This window comes from Coturnix japonica, chromosome 2, assembly GCF_054131305.1.
Source record: "Coturnix japonica strain WE chromosome 2, WE-NBRP24, whole genome shotgun sequence".
NCBI lineage: Eukaryota > Metazoa > Chordata > Aves > Galliformes > Phasianidae > Coturnix > Coturnix japonica.
The window spans coordinates 135,092,000-135,108,360 of NC_140664.1; the positions used below are offsets into that span (position 1 = coordinate 135,092,000).

Here is a 16,361-nt window from a genome sequence, read left to right on the forward strand (position 1 = left end):
AGGAGGGCAGGATGGATATTTGGCTCCGAATCATGCGTTTTCAATAGCAGTACTTCAATGTAGATCAGATGTCTAAGCCCTCCTGAGTTAGTAAATACTGTCAGTGTGGCTTGGAGATGGATTCTGTTCACAATGAACAACTGCATTCAAAAAGCTTAGAGCTCCACCGAGTTTATTGATTGATCTCCTCTGATTACAATGCAGCCTTAGATATCTATTTCACATAGAGACAACTATATTTAGACATTTAGAGCAGAATAGATGCCTTATCTACATTCTTTGATAACAATATCTCACTCCCTCGTGATATTCTCCCTTTTTTAGACTGCAAAATTACTTTGCATGGGAGGTTGCTATTGTTATCCTCATTTTATGATGATAAGTAAAGATAAGCGAAATTACCTTGCCAAGGTCACTCAGTCTGAAGGCAGAAGAGGAGAGGGAACGCAGGTCTTGTGTGGCATTGTGGCATCTCTACCTCTGCCATCCCTATGTGGTTTCATTTCAACCCCCGTAAATGCCCTTTACGGACATAGCATGAATGCTACAGGAGTTATCAATTACACCAATGATGAGCAAGTTCATCAGAAACCTTAGAAAGCCAAAGCAAGAGCATATAGACTATGAAAAGGTTCATGTACATGGTCTATTGTTGATGGCTGAATTAGATGATCTTAGTGGTCTTTCCAACCTTAATGATTCTATGATTCTGTGTAGTACATCACTTCACTTGTGTTAATCATCTGTCTGTTTAAAAACAAACAAACAAACAAACAAAAACATTTATATACATATAAAAATAAATATGTATATATATATATTTCTGCCATGACAGCGATGAAATATGCACTGGCTCTGTCATATCTGTTGGTGGAATAAAATTGCTTAATGACTGCATCTGCTGCAAAGCAGGATGTCATTGGTTATACAGAGAGACATCAGTATGAGTCCAAGGAAAAGGGAGATGTCCCTGAGAGATGCATGATTCATTAGATGATGAAATTGGGATGAACAGGTGCCTTGGGACAAAGTTTGAGGGAGCTGGGCTTGTTCAGCCTAGAGAAGGATCTGGGAGGCCTCATTGCAACCTTCCAGTACTTAAAAGGAGCTTATAATCAGGAGGGAGGCTAACTCTTTCCATGGTCTGATAGTGATAGGACAAGGGAGAATGGTTTTAAGGAAAAGGGGAGATTTAGGAGGAAATTTTTCACTCGGCAGCTCCGGATACCTAGAGAGATGTGGGTGCCCAATCCATGGAGGTGCCCCAGGGGCAGGTTGCACAGAACCCTGGGCAGCCTGACCTGGCTGGAGGTTACCAGCCCATGGCAGGGGGCTGGAAATAAGTGATCATTAAGGTCCATCCTAAACCAAGCCATTCTATAATATGATTCTATGACCCATTCAGCCCCACATCTCCTTGTGAGATGAAGATGGTCATAAGAATTATCTCTTTCTATGAGAAGTGTCACCTTAGAGTGACAGAGTTTACAAGAGGGCATTGAAGCTTTCCTGGGTCATTAGCAAGGCCTATCTATATCTCCAAGATGCTGCAGTTTAGATACAGTGTTATGACTGACCAGGGTTTCTACCTGGGACCAATGAAAACTGACAGTTGTCAACATCAAGCCAACATATTGACCAGCCATATTTCATGGTCCAAAGTAGAAGTACAAAGAAAGCTTTTCTGCTTCTCTTTCCTGGCACCAGGATGGGCTCTCTAACCATGAAGACATAAATGAGAGCAGCAAATTTGGTAAAGGGCACAGGGTTTGAGATGGGACAGGGAGATCACTCACCAATCACCATCACGGGCAAAGCAGACTGTGCTGGGAGAATAATATGAATTATTTCCTATTGTAATTAGAGAAGTGTGAATTAAAAGCAAACTAAAATCACTTTCCCCTGCAGCTCTGCTTGCAGAGGGCACCCTGCAGCCCCACCCCACTACCAAAGCCTTGAAACATAAACCCAACCCAAATGGCTGGTGACAAAGTGCATCCCCGAGGACTCCGGTATATCATTTTAGTGGGGGAACATGCTGGTTCAAGTGCTCATTTTATCACATCTGATTAGGTGTTTAGTGCTCATAGAGTTTAAACATTAATATTACACTATTTAAGTGATACGCTCCACAGTAGCCAGGACATAGAGGTAGTCACCATGGTCGAGTTTGGGGATTTGATAAGTGCTGCGGGGGAGTTTTGCCTCTACCAGAAAGTGCTGGTGCTGTTGCTCTCCCTCCCACTACTTATTACTCCTTTCCAAATGGTTGGTCAAGTGTTCATGGTTGTGGACGTGCCTCATTACTGCAACACGGACTGGATCCGTGCTGTCGGTCCCAACCTGACTGAGGAAGAGCAGCTGAACCTCACCCTGCCCCGGGATGCGGATGGGGAGTATGAGCAGTGCACCATGTACTCACCCGTGGACTGGGACCTCGACTCCATCAGGGCATATGGCCTGAATGCCACGGAGAAGTGCAGCAGCGGCTGGGTGTACCCCACAGCACAGCAGCCATCCCTGCTCACCGAGGTCTGTATCTCCTTGTGATGCTGTGGGGACATGGGGTGGGATGGGATAGAATGGGATTGGATGGAATAGGAGCATCCTGTGCTGTAGGTTGGTTCAATGAAAAGCCACAGTACTCACCATGCATCTTCTTTTCAGCATCCAGGTAAGTCGCAGTGTACGTTGCATGGAGGGACATTTCAGCTTTCCTGCCACAGCTTTTGCTATCCTTCTCCTTGATTCTCCTTGCATTCCCATCCTCCTGAATGATATCTACCTTCCCAGAGACTTCAGGGCTTCCAGAGACTTCAGGGTTGTGCAAGATGTCCTACGGGCCATGAAGATGAGCAATGGCTCTGCCTACTGATATCCCTAACTTCTCCCTCTCTGAACCTCTGTTCACTCTTACTCTTTTCTCTCTTCCTTCTTCCTCACTCTCAGCTCCAACACCTTCTCACAAGTACCTTCCTCCAGGCTCTCTGCTCCTCTGCTGTCTTTCTCCCTCCCTCCTGCCCCAGGGAAGCAAGGCACTGAGACTCCTGTCCCAAGGTCCTACTTCAAGCATAAAATCCCAGCCAGGAGGTTCCTTTGGGGTGTGTAGGCTGAAGGGAGTCCTGAAGGTCCCAGTGCTTTGGGCATCACTGAGTTCCCAATGGTTCTGTCCCATATTCAACCTGTGCAGTTCATACATGCAATAGAGACTCATACCTTTAGGAGTGGGATCTGCTCCCAGAGGCTACAACAAGAGCCTGGGTGCACATTTCCCATGTCTGACTGGGACCAGAAGCATTTCCCCATCCTGAGAAACTTGGATCAGTCAAAAGCAAAAGCATCTGTGTTTCTTTCCTCCAGTTTGACCTTGTGTGCGACAGGAAGGACCTGGGTGACATCTCCCAGTCTCTCTCCATGGTGGGGCTTCTAGTAGGAGGTATGATCTTTGGACCACTCAGTGACAGGTAAGGAGACACAAATACCTGCCTAGAGTTACTGTCTGGCACCCACGGAAAGCTTTACTGGGACTTCAGGATGCCTGTGCATTCATTAATGAATGATGAATGAAGAGACACCTCCTCCATAGAACTCAGTCCCTTACCTGAGCAAGAGCATCTCAGTTGTCCATAGATATCTGAGAGGTAATGGAAGATACAGCCTTACGGAAGTTGGGGGGTCATTCAGCAATCACAATTCCAGTCCCAGTTGACGTCTCAGACACACAGGAATTCCACAGACCTACATGTGGGCACCTTCAGCTGCTAACCAGAGCATGTGTGCTTCCTTTTTGTGGCTCTGCTCTGTTTATGCTGACCCTGGCCAAAGGTCTGAGGTCGTGGGAGCCGAGGTCCACACAGGCTCACGGAAGAAAGAAAGGCACAGTAGTAAAACCTGTTTCAGTTTCAGTCTTATCCTCTTTGCACTCAGCAGAGGTGGTGTGGAGGCCTTCCAAGGGCTTGGTACTTTGGAAGTGACTTGAACCTTTGCTGGCACCACATCTGGTCACAAATGGAAAGGCTCCCTTTACTGTCTGGTCCTTCCTGGGTCGAGGAGCTTTGTTCACATGGTTCCCAGATCACTGTGTATCCCTCTGGGCTCTTCCCCATACCCATGGGGTCTCTCCAGATACCAATTGTTCCTTCCCTCTTCTTCCACAGGATCGGCCGCCGGCCAGTCCTTCTGATCTCCATGCTTGGCCAGGGTCTGTTTGGTTTGGCAATTGCCTTTTTGCCCAATTTCATTCTATATGTGATCTTCAGATGTATCATGTCAACTGCTGTGTCAGGAATTCTGATAACTACCTTGCCCTTAGGTGAGTAGGCTGCCCTTGATTTGACTGATGAGGCCCCTCAAAGATGCAATACAAGAAGAAACATAAATGATAGTCCTGGACATTTTAAAGGCATCTCTCTCAAAGGAAGGCTCTGTGATAGATCTGGTCCACCTCTCCCAGGGAACATGACCTATGTGGGCCAGTCTCCAGAACAAGGTCTAAAGAAAGAGGAAGATATGGGGGGAAGGGGAGGTTCATCACAGGAACTGTGCTGCCAACCCAGAAGATGCTGTGAGCCCTTGATAGGGATGTGCATTGTCTCCAATGTGTGAGGCCATTTCTAGCATGTCACTGACAACGTCCTGGAGGTCCAACTGCCAGCCTCCAGATTCCCATAGAGGCCTTTTCTGGGAGAGACACTCTGCTTAAATGAGGAGAAATCATTCACAATGATGACACTGAATCTTCATTGTTCTTTCCAGCTACAGAATGGGTTGGTGTCTCCTATCGATCAACGGCAGTGCTTATAACTCACTGCTTTTTAGCTGCTGGACAACTGATTTTGGCTGGCTTGAGTTATGGTATTCGTAACTGGAGGTTGCTGCAAATAGCAGGGTCAGCTCCTATGTTTGCCCTTTTCTTCTACTTCTGGTAAGTGGCAGGTGGGCAGTGAGTTCCCTGCAAACATAACACATGCTGGAGGGGCTTCACACATCATACCCACTGCTGGTGGCAAGGGACAATCTATGAGGAAGCTCAGCAGGTCACAGTGCTGTTTTCTGCTCTCACCTCCTTGGCAGGGTGCTACCAGAGTCACCTCGCTGGATGGTGACAAGAGGCAAAATAGAAGAAGCAAAGAAGTACCTTAAGAAGGCAGCAGCCATCAACAAACGCACCATTCCTCCAGAACTGCTCGACCAGGTACCAGCAGTGACAACACCTTGTAGACTCCAGAGACCTGCCTCTGTGTTTGCAGCCCTGGGGCAGCCCTGGGGCAGCAAATAAAGACCTGGGAATGTGCTGGTGCTGCCAGTTCATAAAAGATTTGTAGAAGATTTTGGGGGGATGGGTCATTTGATAAAAAGCTTTCCATGTATGTGAGGGACCATTTGATGATGGGTGGTGGGTAACTCCAGCTTAAGCTGACACCAGACAAGGTCAGGCAGGAGGGACATCTGCTGAGGCTCAGCCTGCAGCATTTCCAGAGTTCACCATGGCAGAAAAAAAGGAGGAACCCAAATCCTCCTTTGTCTTCTGCTGGAAAAAAGAGCCAGCTGTGGGTTTCCTTTGTCTGCTCTGACTCTGGCTCTCTGATTGTTGAAGCTGAAGTGTGAGACCCAAACCAAGACTGGAAGTATTCTGGATCTCCTTCGGAAGAAGCACCTGCTGAAGGTGACTTTAGTCATGGCTTGTGCCTGGTAAGTCACTCCCTTGTTCCTTCTTTCCTAAATTCTATGTGAAGAGAAGAACTCCTTCAGGGTTACTCACAAGTGTAAATTCACTTCATGATTTTGGGGGTCATGGGATCATAGAATCAGTAAAGTAGGAAAGATGATCAAGTCATCAAGTCCAACCATCAGCCCATGCCTCTGACCATCTGTAAATCATTATGGAACCGCAGAATCATCGAGTGGCTTGAATTGAAAGAGACCTCAATGATCATCAGGTTCCAGCCACCCTGCCACAGATGAAGTACTAGATCAGATATCCCAGAGCTCCCATCATGTCTGTATATTTGCTAACCTCTGCAGGCTGGACCAGATACACCTTTTCTGAGCATAGCGAGAAGATGATTATTCTAGACAATGTGAGAGTTGTGGGAAGAGCTGGAGTAATTCCATTCTTGTGGGAATCTCTGGAGTTTGGGGCAGTTTTGGGTCCCTGTAGAAATTCTGGTTTCAGCCTGTATATTGCTGAGCACATTGGTGCCCATGGTGCTTTATTTCATCTAACCATATCCTACAGAACGGTAACAGGTGTTGACCAGAATTAAAACAGAGATTCCTGGAAATTTAAACAAATAAGTTGCATGCCTTCTAACTAGCCTACATATCTAATGAATAAGTAAAATCCACGAAAACTCATCTGATTACCTACTCTATTCCATTCAATTTCAGGTTTGTGGATGGTCTAGTCTACTATGGTTTGAGCCTTAACGTGACAGGCTTTGGTCTCGACATCTATCTGACACAATTTGCTTTTGGGGTAGTGGAGATACCAGGTCGTATTAGCTGCATTTACATGCTACGGTGGTTTGGGAGGAAAAAAGTCCAAGCTGTTCTCCTGCTGGTGTCTGGCTTGATGTGTCTCATCATTGTTGGCATCCCTGAAGGTGAAAAACCTCTTCCCAGCTCAAGGGAGACCCCCAGCTCTTTTTAATTTCCGTCAGAACCTGTCCCCCCTTATCTGTTTCTAACTACAGTTTCCCTACACGATGTACCTTTGCCACTGCTGGTGATGCAAGTAAGGTAACATGCTTTCAAGCTATTGAGTCATAGATTCATAGAATCATACAGGTTGGAAAGACCACTAAGATCATCTGGTCCAACCATCAGCCCATGCCTGAGACTGCTCTGCACCATGTCCCTCAGTGACACATCTCCACATTTCTTCAACACCTCCCTGGGCAGCCTGTTCCAATGCATTACCACTCTTTCCAAGAAGAAATTTTTCCTAATATCCATCCCAAACCTCCCCTGGTGCAACTTGAGGCCATTCCCTCTTGTCTTATTGCTAGTTACTGTATCTATTACATGTGATGTTTTCAAATGAGCATTCCCTAATGACCTGCAGTAGCTTATTTAGGAAATGTTCAAGGCCTGAGGAGAAATATGTGTTTCCTTTGCCCAGAGGGTATTTTGCTGAAAAGGTTATGCTAGGAGTGGTATCCAGTACCTTGGGTGGAAGATCTGCTTGGAAAGTCCATTAGAATCATACAATCATTGAATTGTTTGAGTTTGTGGGACCTTTAAAGGCCAACTAGTCCAACTCCTCTGCAGTTAACAGGGACAATTACTGCTTGACCAGAGCCCCATCCAGCCTGATCTTGAATGTCCCCAACGATGGGGAATCCACTGCCTCTATGGGCAAACTTTGCCAGTGCCTGACTGCCCTTATTGTAAAAGACTTCTTCCTTATCACCAATCTATATCTCCCCTCTTTTAGTTTGAAACTATTTCTCTATGTCCTATCACAACAGGCCCTGCTGTCTCTAAAAATCCAACTGCAGAGACCCAAGGTCCTGCTTGATCCTTCTCCATGGTGTCACAGCAGCCATCTCTTCTCTTCCCCCCAGACCAGGCTGTGGCAATCACCGTCCTGGCAGTCATTGGCAAGTTTGCTGCATCTGCCTCATTCTCCACCTCCTATGTCTACGCTGCAGAGCTCTTCCCCACTGTCATCAGGTGAGATTCCCCCATACCTTATTGCTTCCCATGATGATGGGAGGACACAGAGACACACATTCCAACCTGGGTGCTGGTGGTGAAGGGGCAGGATAGAGGCACTATGATAAAGGCACCATGGCTGCCCATTGCACCTCCTCATGCCGTAGTGCTGGTTTTCTGTAGTGCTGAGCTGAGCCCAGCCTACATCTTCCACTTTCCCCTCACTCCCACAGGCAGAGCGGTGTGGGGCTGTGCTCAATGGCTGCACGGGTAGCAGGGATCATCGCCCCACTCATCCGCCTCCTGGAGCAGTACCACCACGCCATCCCCATGTCCGTCTATGGCGGTGCCACTGTGCTGGGGGGGCTGCTCTCCTTTCTGCTGCCTGAGACCAGTATGGTTGAACTGCCAGATGACACAGGGACAGATAACCCTCAAAAGAGGTGAGTGCTCGGAGCTCTAGATTTAAAGCAAAAAAAGTCCAAATGTGAAAATTTTAGGACAAACTGTTGGAAGCTGGAATGGTTACAGTATGATTTCTCCCTCTCCCTTTCGTGTCTCCAGAAACAAATTGCAGAGCCTGTCCAAGACAGACAGTGAAGAAAAAGAAATAAACTCAGAGAACAAGGTCTAAAGATTCTCAAGAAACAAGGGATGAACAGACAAGCAGATACTAGAGGTCTACCTCTAACAGAATCTGATCTTCAAGCAGAGCAACGAGGCTCTGCTGTCTGGAAACTGGTCTTGCAGATGATCCACAAACTCACCACTCACGGTCAGAGGGAGAGGAGATTTGTGTCACTGCGCTTGGAAAAGACGCACGTGGGACTGTTCTTGAGACCCAGCCTGTTGTGCCTGGCTGTGTGAGTCCTCCCTGATGTGTTTCCCAGTCACTTGCAAACTGGTACCCGTGGAACCATCCCTGTTGTGATTTACAGCAATAAAGAATTGCCAGCACAGCGGCATCACTGGGCAAGCGAGCGCCAGGCTGTGTCCCTCCTGCACTGAGCGCTGGGGTTGTCATCCTTGGCGGCGGTCCGAGCCTCCGTGTCTGATCAGGACATCACCAAAACCCTGTCACACCTATTTGGGTTTTTCTTTCTATGTGATGGTGTTGAATTTGAATTTCTAAAGGAGTAACATGAATTATACTTGGAGTTTGATAAGAGACGCTTGTAATGCAATACATGAAGAATAAATGCTGTTGATTTCTTTGTGTTTTGTTTTTGTGTGACTTTCTGTCTTACTCTGCCTGGTTGCGGTCAGAGATGAACTTTAAGGTCCCTTCCAACCCAAGCCATTCTGTGAGTTCATGCCCTTCCATTAAGCTGTCTCTCCCAGCACAGCACTGGCCTTGTTCCCAGGACCTTGCTGGCCACTGAGGTTTTGTTTCTGAAGGATGAGGTGTTCCAAGTACAGGCCAAGCATGCTTGAAGGCTCACAGGTTCTCCCCAAATTGCACATTAACTGATCTGTCTTAGCACACCCTTCAGCCACTCATAGTGTCCCTGGCATTTGTTCATCATTACCTTCAGCACCTTCCCACAGTTGACCCTCCCATCATGGTTTCATAAACTTCCACCAAGGCCTTGTGTCTGCTGCTCCTATTTGTCCCTACCTCTCCTAGAGCCTTCCCACTCTTCCCACTTGGATACGGAGTTGTCCTGTTTCTCTTAGAATCATAGAATCACCAAGGTTGGAAAAGACCTTAAAGATCATCCAGTCCAACAGTTCACCTATTACCAACAGCTCCCACTAAACCATGTCCCTCAACACAACATCCAATCATTCCTTTCTTATCCCTCAGCCACTCTGTACCTTTTGCCCATGACCTCACTAAGATGGGAGACCATAACATTCAATTATATGGATGCAAAAGTGTGTTACATTTACAGAAGCTATTCTAACTTGAGTTTTCTCTATCAGCTCTGTTTGTTATTGTGCAGAACAATGTGTAGACCAGCTAGCAGTGACATTAAACACAGCAATACCATTGGAAAACCTCCAATTCCTGATGAGCTGTGCAAAACACCATCAGTCAAAATGAAACATCCAGTGGTCTTCCAGGCACAGCTATCTGGGGAAAAAGGAGACAAAATGGATCTGCAGCTTACGAGAAGCATGAATGAGATGGACACAGAAGTACATCAAGTGTGCCTGGACAGCTTTATTTATGAAACAGACTGTCTCAGGGAAGACTTCATAAAAAGTGAAGCCATGATTCACTCAATAACTGTGTGCTTTACTCCAAGCTCTTCTCTCAACTTCCACTTTCATCCCCTTATTTCCCCTATCAGCCCAACACAGAGGCAGCCACCAGCCCTTGCAAAGGGAAGAGTGTTCTTAATCAAAGGACATATCACCTCCATATTCAAGTCCACTGAACAAGAGCATCTCAGCCACAACTTATCAAATCTCCTGACCAGCAGTGCTGCACAGAGGTAACACCAGAGCCAGTCCCTCCTGGTGGGACACTGTTGCATGTCCCTGATTATATCTTGAATGTTGTCTTCAGCAAACCACACACCCCTGGGATATTTCGTTCCAAGAAAAACATGTAGGTACGATGAGGAAGAAATAACATCTCATCTGAACATTTCTCAGCATTACCAGAAACAAATAAGCCTTGAAGCTGTACACAGTCAAAGCTGCAGCACCACGACTGTCTAACTTTCTGAGCTTCATCATTTAAATATACATGGATATCGCAAGAGAAGGAAGGGAAGGGAAGGGAAGGGAAGGGAAGGGAAGGGAAGGGAAGGGAAGGGAAGGGAAGGGAAGGGAAGGGAAGGGAAGGGAAGGGAAGGGAAGGGAAGGGAAGGGAAGGGAAGGGAAGGGAAGGGAAGGGAAGGGAAGGGAAGGGAAGGGAAGGGAAGGGAAGGGAAGGGAAGGGAAGGGAAGGGAAGGGAAGGGAAGGGAAGGGAAGGGAAGGGAAGGGAAGGGAAGGGAAGGGAAGGGAAAGGACCTAACAGTTTTAAGAGATCAAGTGCTACAATATCTCTCAGTTTCCCAGAATATATAGACTAATGTGGTTCCTCTACCACAGCCCAATACAATACATCACTACACTTCAATACAAAGCCACTGGCATCAAGGCACTCTGCTGCCTTATAGACGTCCTTGCTCAATGTTTGCTGTTCTATCATATCCACTTTTTTTCCTCAGCTGATTATCTCAAGTCTTAGAAATGAATAAAAACTTAAAGGAGCATTTTTAAAAGAGGGTGAGAAAACCATGCTAGATAGTCAAGAGAAATCCCTCTAGCAAGTGCGAGTTGGTTTTCAGTGCTGCATCTGCACTGCCTTTCCCCTCACTGAACACAGTACTTCTTTACTGGTCTATTCAGTGCTCTGGCAGGTATCTCACTTTACAGTCCCATGTTCTTGGAAATGGGACAGGAGAGAGATAAGGAAAATATTGCATCTATTCTTTCTTTTTTCCTTAAACTAAAAGCATTTTCTCCAGCAAGAGCACCGTTGAACATGAGACAGTGTGCAGTGCCCAAGGAGGAGCTATAGAGGGAGATATAGGAAGGCAAAAAAGACAAAGAATGACAAGAACTGGCAATTGCTGCTTGAGTGGTAGAGGTACCGTCAGTGGAGACCCTGAATGTCCCCAGCAGTGTCACAGCACCAGGTGGCCTTTAATTGCAGCTGCCTGTAGGCCCAGCTAGAAGTAAGTGTTCTTCGTGTCCTCATTGACTCGGCCACCATCTTTTACTTTCACATGTCCTTTTTCTGAGCCGCTGCTGGAATTTTCATGGACCTAATGGAACAGAAAAATCTTAACAGTATGGCACAGTATGGTTCAACAGCAGTCTTCTCCAATCAGGTGAAAGACATACAGCCTTCAGCAACCTGGCTTCCCATGCACTGTCCACTCTATGACCACTGGTGGAACACCTTCCCCTAAGAAAAGTACTGGGGTGCAATTCCACCCTGCCCAGTGGGGAATGAGGATCAGGGTTGTAAGCCACGATGAAAGCTGGAGAGCAAGGCAGCAAGGCATTGGCTTTTCCTTGGGAAGGGCACTTCATGGACAGGAGTGAAGTGATGACCACTGTGGGTCTGAAATACTCTTTTGGGTTGGGTTATGGGCAGATCACCACCAGCATCCTACTCATCTACTGTAGTGGGGAACCCCAATCCCCTATCTTCCAACCACCGTAAGCTCTCAAAGACGCTATTACCCCCTGCCCACACAATGCCAAAGGGCCGTTCTGTTGTCCCACTTTCACCTTCTGACTGAGAAAACAGGAGGGCTGCCAATCACTCACCACTGCTGTGGGCTGGCCTCCCTCTGTGCCATCCGCCAGTTCAACACCACGGGTCTCGGGCAGCAGGAAGCAGAGCAGCCCCCCCAGCACAGTGGTACCACCATAGATGGCCATGGGGATGGCTCGGTGGTACTGCTCCAGGAGGAGGATCAGCGGGGCGATGATCCCTGCCACCCGCGCTATCATTGAGCACAGCCCCACACCGCTCTGCCTGTGGGAGTGAGGGATGGTGAGAGATACAGGCTGGACTTGGCTCTCTCTGTACACACTCCTGTGCTTTCCTCCCAGGCTCTTGTCCCACCATCACCACCACCACCACCCATGGTAGGGTGCCCCAACTGGTACTCCTGCAATGAGGGCTGGCCCTGCTGGAGGGATGACACGAAGCATGGTGAAACCTCACCTGATGATGGTGGGGAAGAGCTCTGCAGTATAGACGTAAGCGGATGAGAATGAGGCCGAGGCTGTAAGCTTGCCAATGGTGGCTAGGACAGTTTTCACCACAGGCTGGTCTGAGGAGAGAGGGGAAGGAGAGAAAGAAGGGCAGGGGCTTGGTGGCTTCTTGCATCAGGGTCTATGCTCTTGAGACAAGAAAAGCTTGTTCACCTTCAGGGATGGCAGTGAGTATCAGGCACACAAGGCCACTCAGCAGAAGGAAACCACCCTGGGGTTTCCTCCTCCCAAACCAGTGTAGCATGAAGATACAACCAACACGGCCTGGGATTTCCACTGCTCCAAACGCAAGCTGTGTCAGGTAGATGTCCAGACCAAAATTAGTCACGTTCAGACTCAAACCGTAGTATACAAGGCTGTTAACAAACCTGGAAACCGAGCAGAGGAGCATATAGAACAGCTGTGAGTAAATACAATACTGATCTCTGACAACATTTTGACCATGCCCTGGGATTTCCAAGGGACATGAAACCAGACCAGTAACTCAGGACTGCCAAAGAAGGGAATGTTAAATTTTTGCACAAGCTACCTTGCATCTTCAATAGCCTAAAACAGAAATAACCATCAGTTTCACCCCAAAATCACACGAGGCGAATTTATAAGTATCCCTGAAGGCGTTCTCCTCATCAAATGGAAGTTGGGAAAGAAGGAACAAGGGGGTGACTTACCAGGCACAAGCCATGACTAAAGTCACCTTCAGCAGGTGCTTCTTCCGAAGGAGATCCAGAATACTTCCAGACTTGGTCTGGGCCTCACACTTCAGCTTCAACAATCAGAGAGCCAGAGTCAGAGCAGACAAAGGAAACCCACAACTGGCTCTTTTTTCCAGCAGAAGACAAAGGACAACCCCAAAGGAGGATTTGGGTTCCTCCTTTCTTTCTGCCATGGTGAACAATGGAAATGCTGCAGGCTGAGCCTCAGCAGATGCCCCTCCTGCCTGACCTTGTCTGGTGTCAGCTTAAGCTGGAGTTACCCACCACCCATCATCAAATGGTCCCTCACATACATGGAAAGCTTTTCATCAAATGACCCATCCCCCCAAATCTTCTACAAATCTTTTATGAACTGGCAGCACCAGCACATTCCCAGGTCTTTATTTGCTGGCTTAATCCTGCTGCAAACACAGAGGCAGGTCTCTGGGGTCTACAAGGTGTTGTCACTGCTGGTACCTGGTCGAGCAGTTCTGGAGGAATGGTGCGCTTGTTGATGGCTGCTGCCTTCTTAAGGTAGTTCTTAGCTTCTTCTATTTTGCCTCTTGTCATCAGCCAGCGAGCTGATTCTGGTAGCACCCTGCCAAGGAGGTGAGAGCAGAAAACAGCACTGTGACCTGCTGAGCTTCCTCGTATTTTATCTCCCTGCCACCAGCTCCAGCAACGTGCATGATGTGTGATGGAGGGATCTAAACACAGCTTCAGCTCAGGCTTCCCAACCCTATTTCTAGGCCACTGAGGCCACAGTTGATGACCTGAATGAAAGCAGCCACTGCTCTCAGTGATGTACATGTCAGAGAGATGTGCTGAGCTCCGCAGAAGCCCATCCAGCATCTGTAATGTTTGCAAGGTGCAGCTCACTGCCCACCTGCCACTTACCAGATGAAGAGGAAAAGGAGAAATATAGGAGCAGATCCTACGAGTTGCAGCAACCTCCAGTTGGGGATACCGTAACTCAAACCAGCCAAAATCATTTGTCCAGCAGCAAAACAGCAGTGAGAAAGAAGAACTGCCTGTGGTCGATAGGAAACACCAACCCATTCTGTAGCTGGAAGGAATGAAGATTCAAAGTCATCAGCGTGGCATGAGCCATTCGTTTGGGAGGGAGCTGATGTGCGGGATGACTTTTTGTTTCCTTGTAGGCCTTTTCCACCGCATCATGGGAGACCACATCTATCTGCTTCAGGGTAGGGCATCCTACTCACCTAGGGCCAGTAAGGTCATCATGATCCCTGACACTGAAGCCCCCACAACACATCTGAAGGCCAAGTATACATAGAAATGAGGCACAAGGGCAATTCCTATACCAAACAAGCCTTCAAGGAGGATGGAGATCAAGAGGGTTGGTCGACGGCCAAACCTGTGGAGGAAGAAGAAGAGAGCTGATATCTTCTTCTGGAGAAGGCTCTGGGGAGACCTGAGAGCAGCCCTTCAGTATCTGGAAGAGGGCTGTAAGAAAGAAGGGGACAGACTCTTTAGCAGGGTGTGTTGTGATAGGATAAGGAGTAATGGCAATAACACAAAAGTGTTTTACAACAAGGGTGGGGAAGGACTGGCACAGGTTGCCCAGAGAGGCTGTGGATGCCCCATCCCTGCAGACATTCAGCATCAGGCTGGATGGGGCTCTGAGCACCTCTTCTAGTTGTAGGTGTCCCTTTTTGTTGCGGGGGAGATGGACCAGATGGCTTTTAAAGGTCCTTCCAACTGAGATAATTCTATGAATCCAGAGAGACACCATAGGGAAGAACCCAAAGGGATACTCAGCAATTTGGGAACCATTCACGTATGTCCCCTCTCTTGAGGGCAATGAAGTTCAGTGCATTCCCAGTTCCCACATGAAGAACACATCACACCCTTCTTTGCACCACCCTGGTGGCCATGACTTTGCCATATCTGAGGACTTTGGTCAGGGTCACTATAATTTTGTGACAGCTGGTGACAGAATACACAGGGTATTGTGGCCAGACAGGACTGAAGCATTGAGCTACTGGCATAGAGAATGGGCTTGTGTCTCCTCACCTGTCACTGAGGAGTCCAAAGATCATGGCTCCCAGGAACATTCCCAGCATGTAGATGGACTGTGAGATGTCATTCAGGTTCTTCCTGTCACACACGAGATCAAACTGAAGGAAGGAAACACAGCTGCTTTTGGAACTGGGAATAACTTCTGGTGCCAGATGGCACAGGCTGGCTGCTTAGGCTCCCACTGTTGCCACTGCAGAGATCCCAATCATAAGAATATGAGTCTCTATTATCAGCATCTATCTATCTATCTTATTGCTGCTCAGAGCTGTGGGCGCCCCATCCCTGGATGTGCTCAAGGCCACAGCTGGCTTCACCTTCAACCAACCTACAGCACAGGATGCTCCCATCCCACCCCATGTCCCCACAGCATCACAAGGAGATACAGACCTCGGTGAGCAGGGATGGCTGCTGTGCTGTGGGGTACACCCAGCCGCTGCTGCACTTCTCCGTGGCATTCAGGCCATATGCCCTGATGGAGTCGAGGTCCCAGTCCACGGGTGAGTACATGGTGCACTGCTCATACTCCCCATCCGCATCCCGGGGCAGGGTGAGGTTCAGCTGCTCTTCCTCAGTCAGGTTGGGACCGACAGCACGGATCCAGTCCGTGTTGCAGTAATGAGGCACGTCCACAACCATAAACAGCTGGCAGAACTGGTGGAAGGCCAGGCAGAGGGACGGAAGCAAAGAGAACAGCACCAGCCGTCTCTGGAACGGCCCGAATTCACCAGCTGCTTTCAAGTTTTCCCCAATGCCCGACATTGTGAACTGAGTCTGGAAGAGGACAGTGCTGGGACAGGCTTTCCCAAGGGTTGCAATTAATGTTTAATCTCAAGATAAACTCTGCAGACGTAGGCAGGCACTACAAATATGTAACGTCTCTTCCAGATAGACTTGACACCCAATGTTTTACCTGTCCTAAGTACACCATGTAATACATTAATCGTCTCTGTGCCACCCACAAACATGCAGCGTATGTTACCGGGGAAAGCACGGAGAATCCCTGTTTTAGGAGACCTGGATCACATCTCCGCCACAGCCGGGATCTGGGGACTCTTGTCCACATCAATTGTAGGTGCTGAATCTGCTGACACGCTGAGCTTGTCCCCATCGGATCCATTCAGGCAAAGTTCAGAGGCTGAAAGAGTCCAGCGTCCTGCAGGGCTGGCAGAAGCCTAAGGGAAGAAACGGAGCAATGCTAACAGATGGCAGAGCTGAAGATAAGAAAAGGTGTCTGGTTG

The 16,361-nt window shown here is 48.0% G+C and overlaps 2 protein-coding genes across 3 annotated transcripts; one reads left to right on the top strand and one right to left on the bottom strand.

Moving 5' to 3' along the window:
- Positions 1–2,160: 2,160 nt before the first annotated feature.
- Positions 2,161–8,876, top strand: LOC107308780 (solute carrier family 22 member 13-like). 2 transcript variants are annotated; one of them, XM_015852903.3, is made up of 10 exons: positions 2,161–2,532; positions 3,361–3,464; positions 4,158–4,312; positions 4,756–4,924; positions 5,074–5,194; positions 5,597–5,691; positions 6,391–6,605; positions 7,569–7,677; positions 7,893–8,102; positions 8,224–8,876. In XM_015852903.3, exons 1-10 carry the CDS (start codon positions 2,161–2,163, stop codon positions 8,291–8,293), a joined length of 1,620 nt encoding a protein of 539 aa, XP_015708389.1. In that variant the 3' UTR covers positions 8,294–8,876. The 2 variants fall into 2 exon arrangements, with proteins under 2 accessions (XP_015708389.1, XP_085395182.1); XM_085539056.1 differs by lacking the exons at positions 7,893–8,102; positions 8,224–8,876 and having other exon boundaries at positions 7,473–7,666.
- Positions 8,877–9,802: 926 nt separating this feature from the next.
- On the bottom strand, positions 9,803–15,949 carry LOC107308861 (solute carrier family 22 member 13-like). The gene is made up of 10 exons (XM_015853038.3): positions 15,511–15,949; positions 15,118–15,221; positions 14,304–14,458; positions 13,978–14,146; positions 13,558–13,678; positions 13,057–13,151; positions 12,542–12,756; positions 12,339–12,447; positions 11,936–12,146; positions 9,803–11,424 (listed from the first exon to the last, which is right to left on the bottom strand). Exons 1-10 carry the CDS (start codon positions 15,880–15,882, stop codon positions 11,329–11,331), a joined length of 1,647 nt encoding a protein of 548 aa, XP_015708524.1. The 5' UTR covers positions 15,883–15,949; the 3' UTR covers positions 9,803–11,328.
- Positions 15,950–16,361: the final 412 nt, after the last annotated feature.

What these genes read in the sequence shown, in the direction of transcription:
- LOC107308780 (XM_015852903.3), top strand. Translation starts at nt 2,161, where the DNA reads ATGGTCGAGTTTGGGGATTTGATAAGTGCTGCGGGGGAGTTTTGCCTC. An exon ending in CTCCAGAACTGCTCGACCAG is followed by an intron (nt 5,195 to 5,596) that starts GTACCAGCAGTG and finishes TGATTGTTGAAG; the next exon opens with CTGAAGTGTGAGACCCAAAC. An exon ending in CATTGTTGGCATCCCTGAAG is followed by an intron (nt 6,606 to 7,568) that starts GTGAAAAACCTC and finishes TCTTCCCCCCAG; the next exon opens with ACCAGGCTGTGGCAATCACC.
- LOC107308861 (XM_015853038.3), bottom strand. Translation starts at nt 15,882, where the DNA reads ATGTCGGGCATTGGGGAAAACTTGAAAGCAGCTGGTGAATTCGGGCCG. An exon ending in GATGACCTTACTGGCCCTAG is followed by an intron (nt 14,147 to 14,303) that starts GTGAGTAGGATG and finishes CATTCCTTCCAG; the next exon opens with CTACAGAATGGGTTGGTGTT. An exon ending in GAGGCCAGCCCACAGCAGTG is followed by an intron (nt 11,425 to 11,935) that starts GTGAGTGATTGG and finishes CTGTTCCATTAG; the next exon opens with GTCCATGAAAATTCCAGCAG.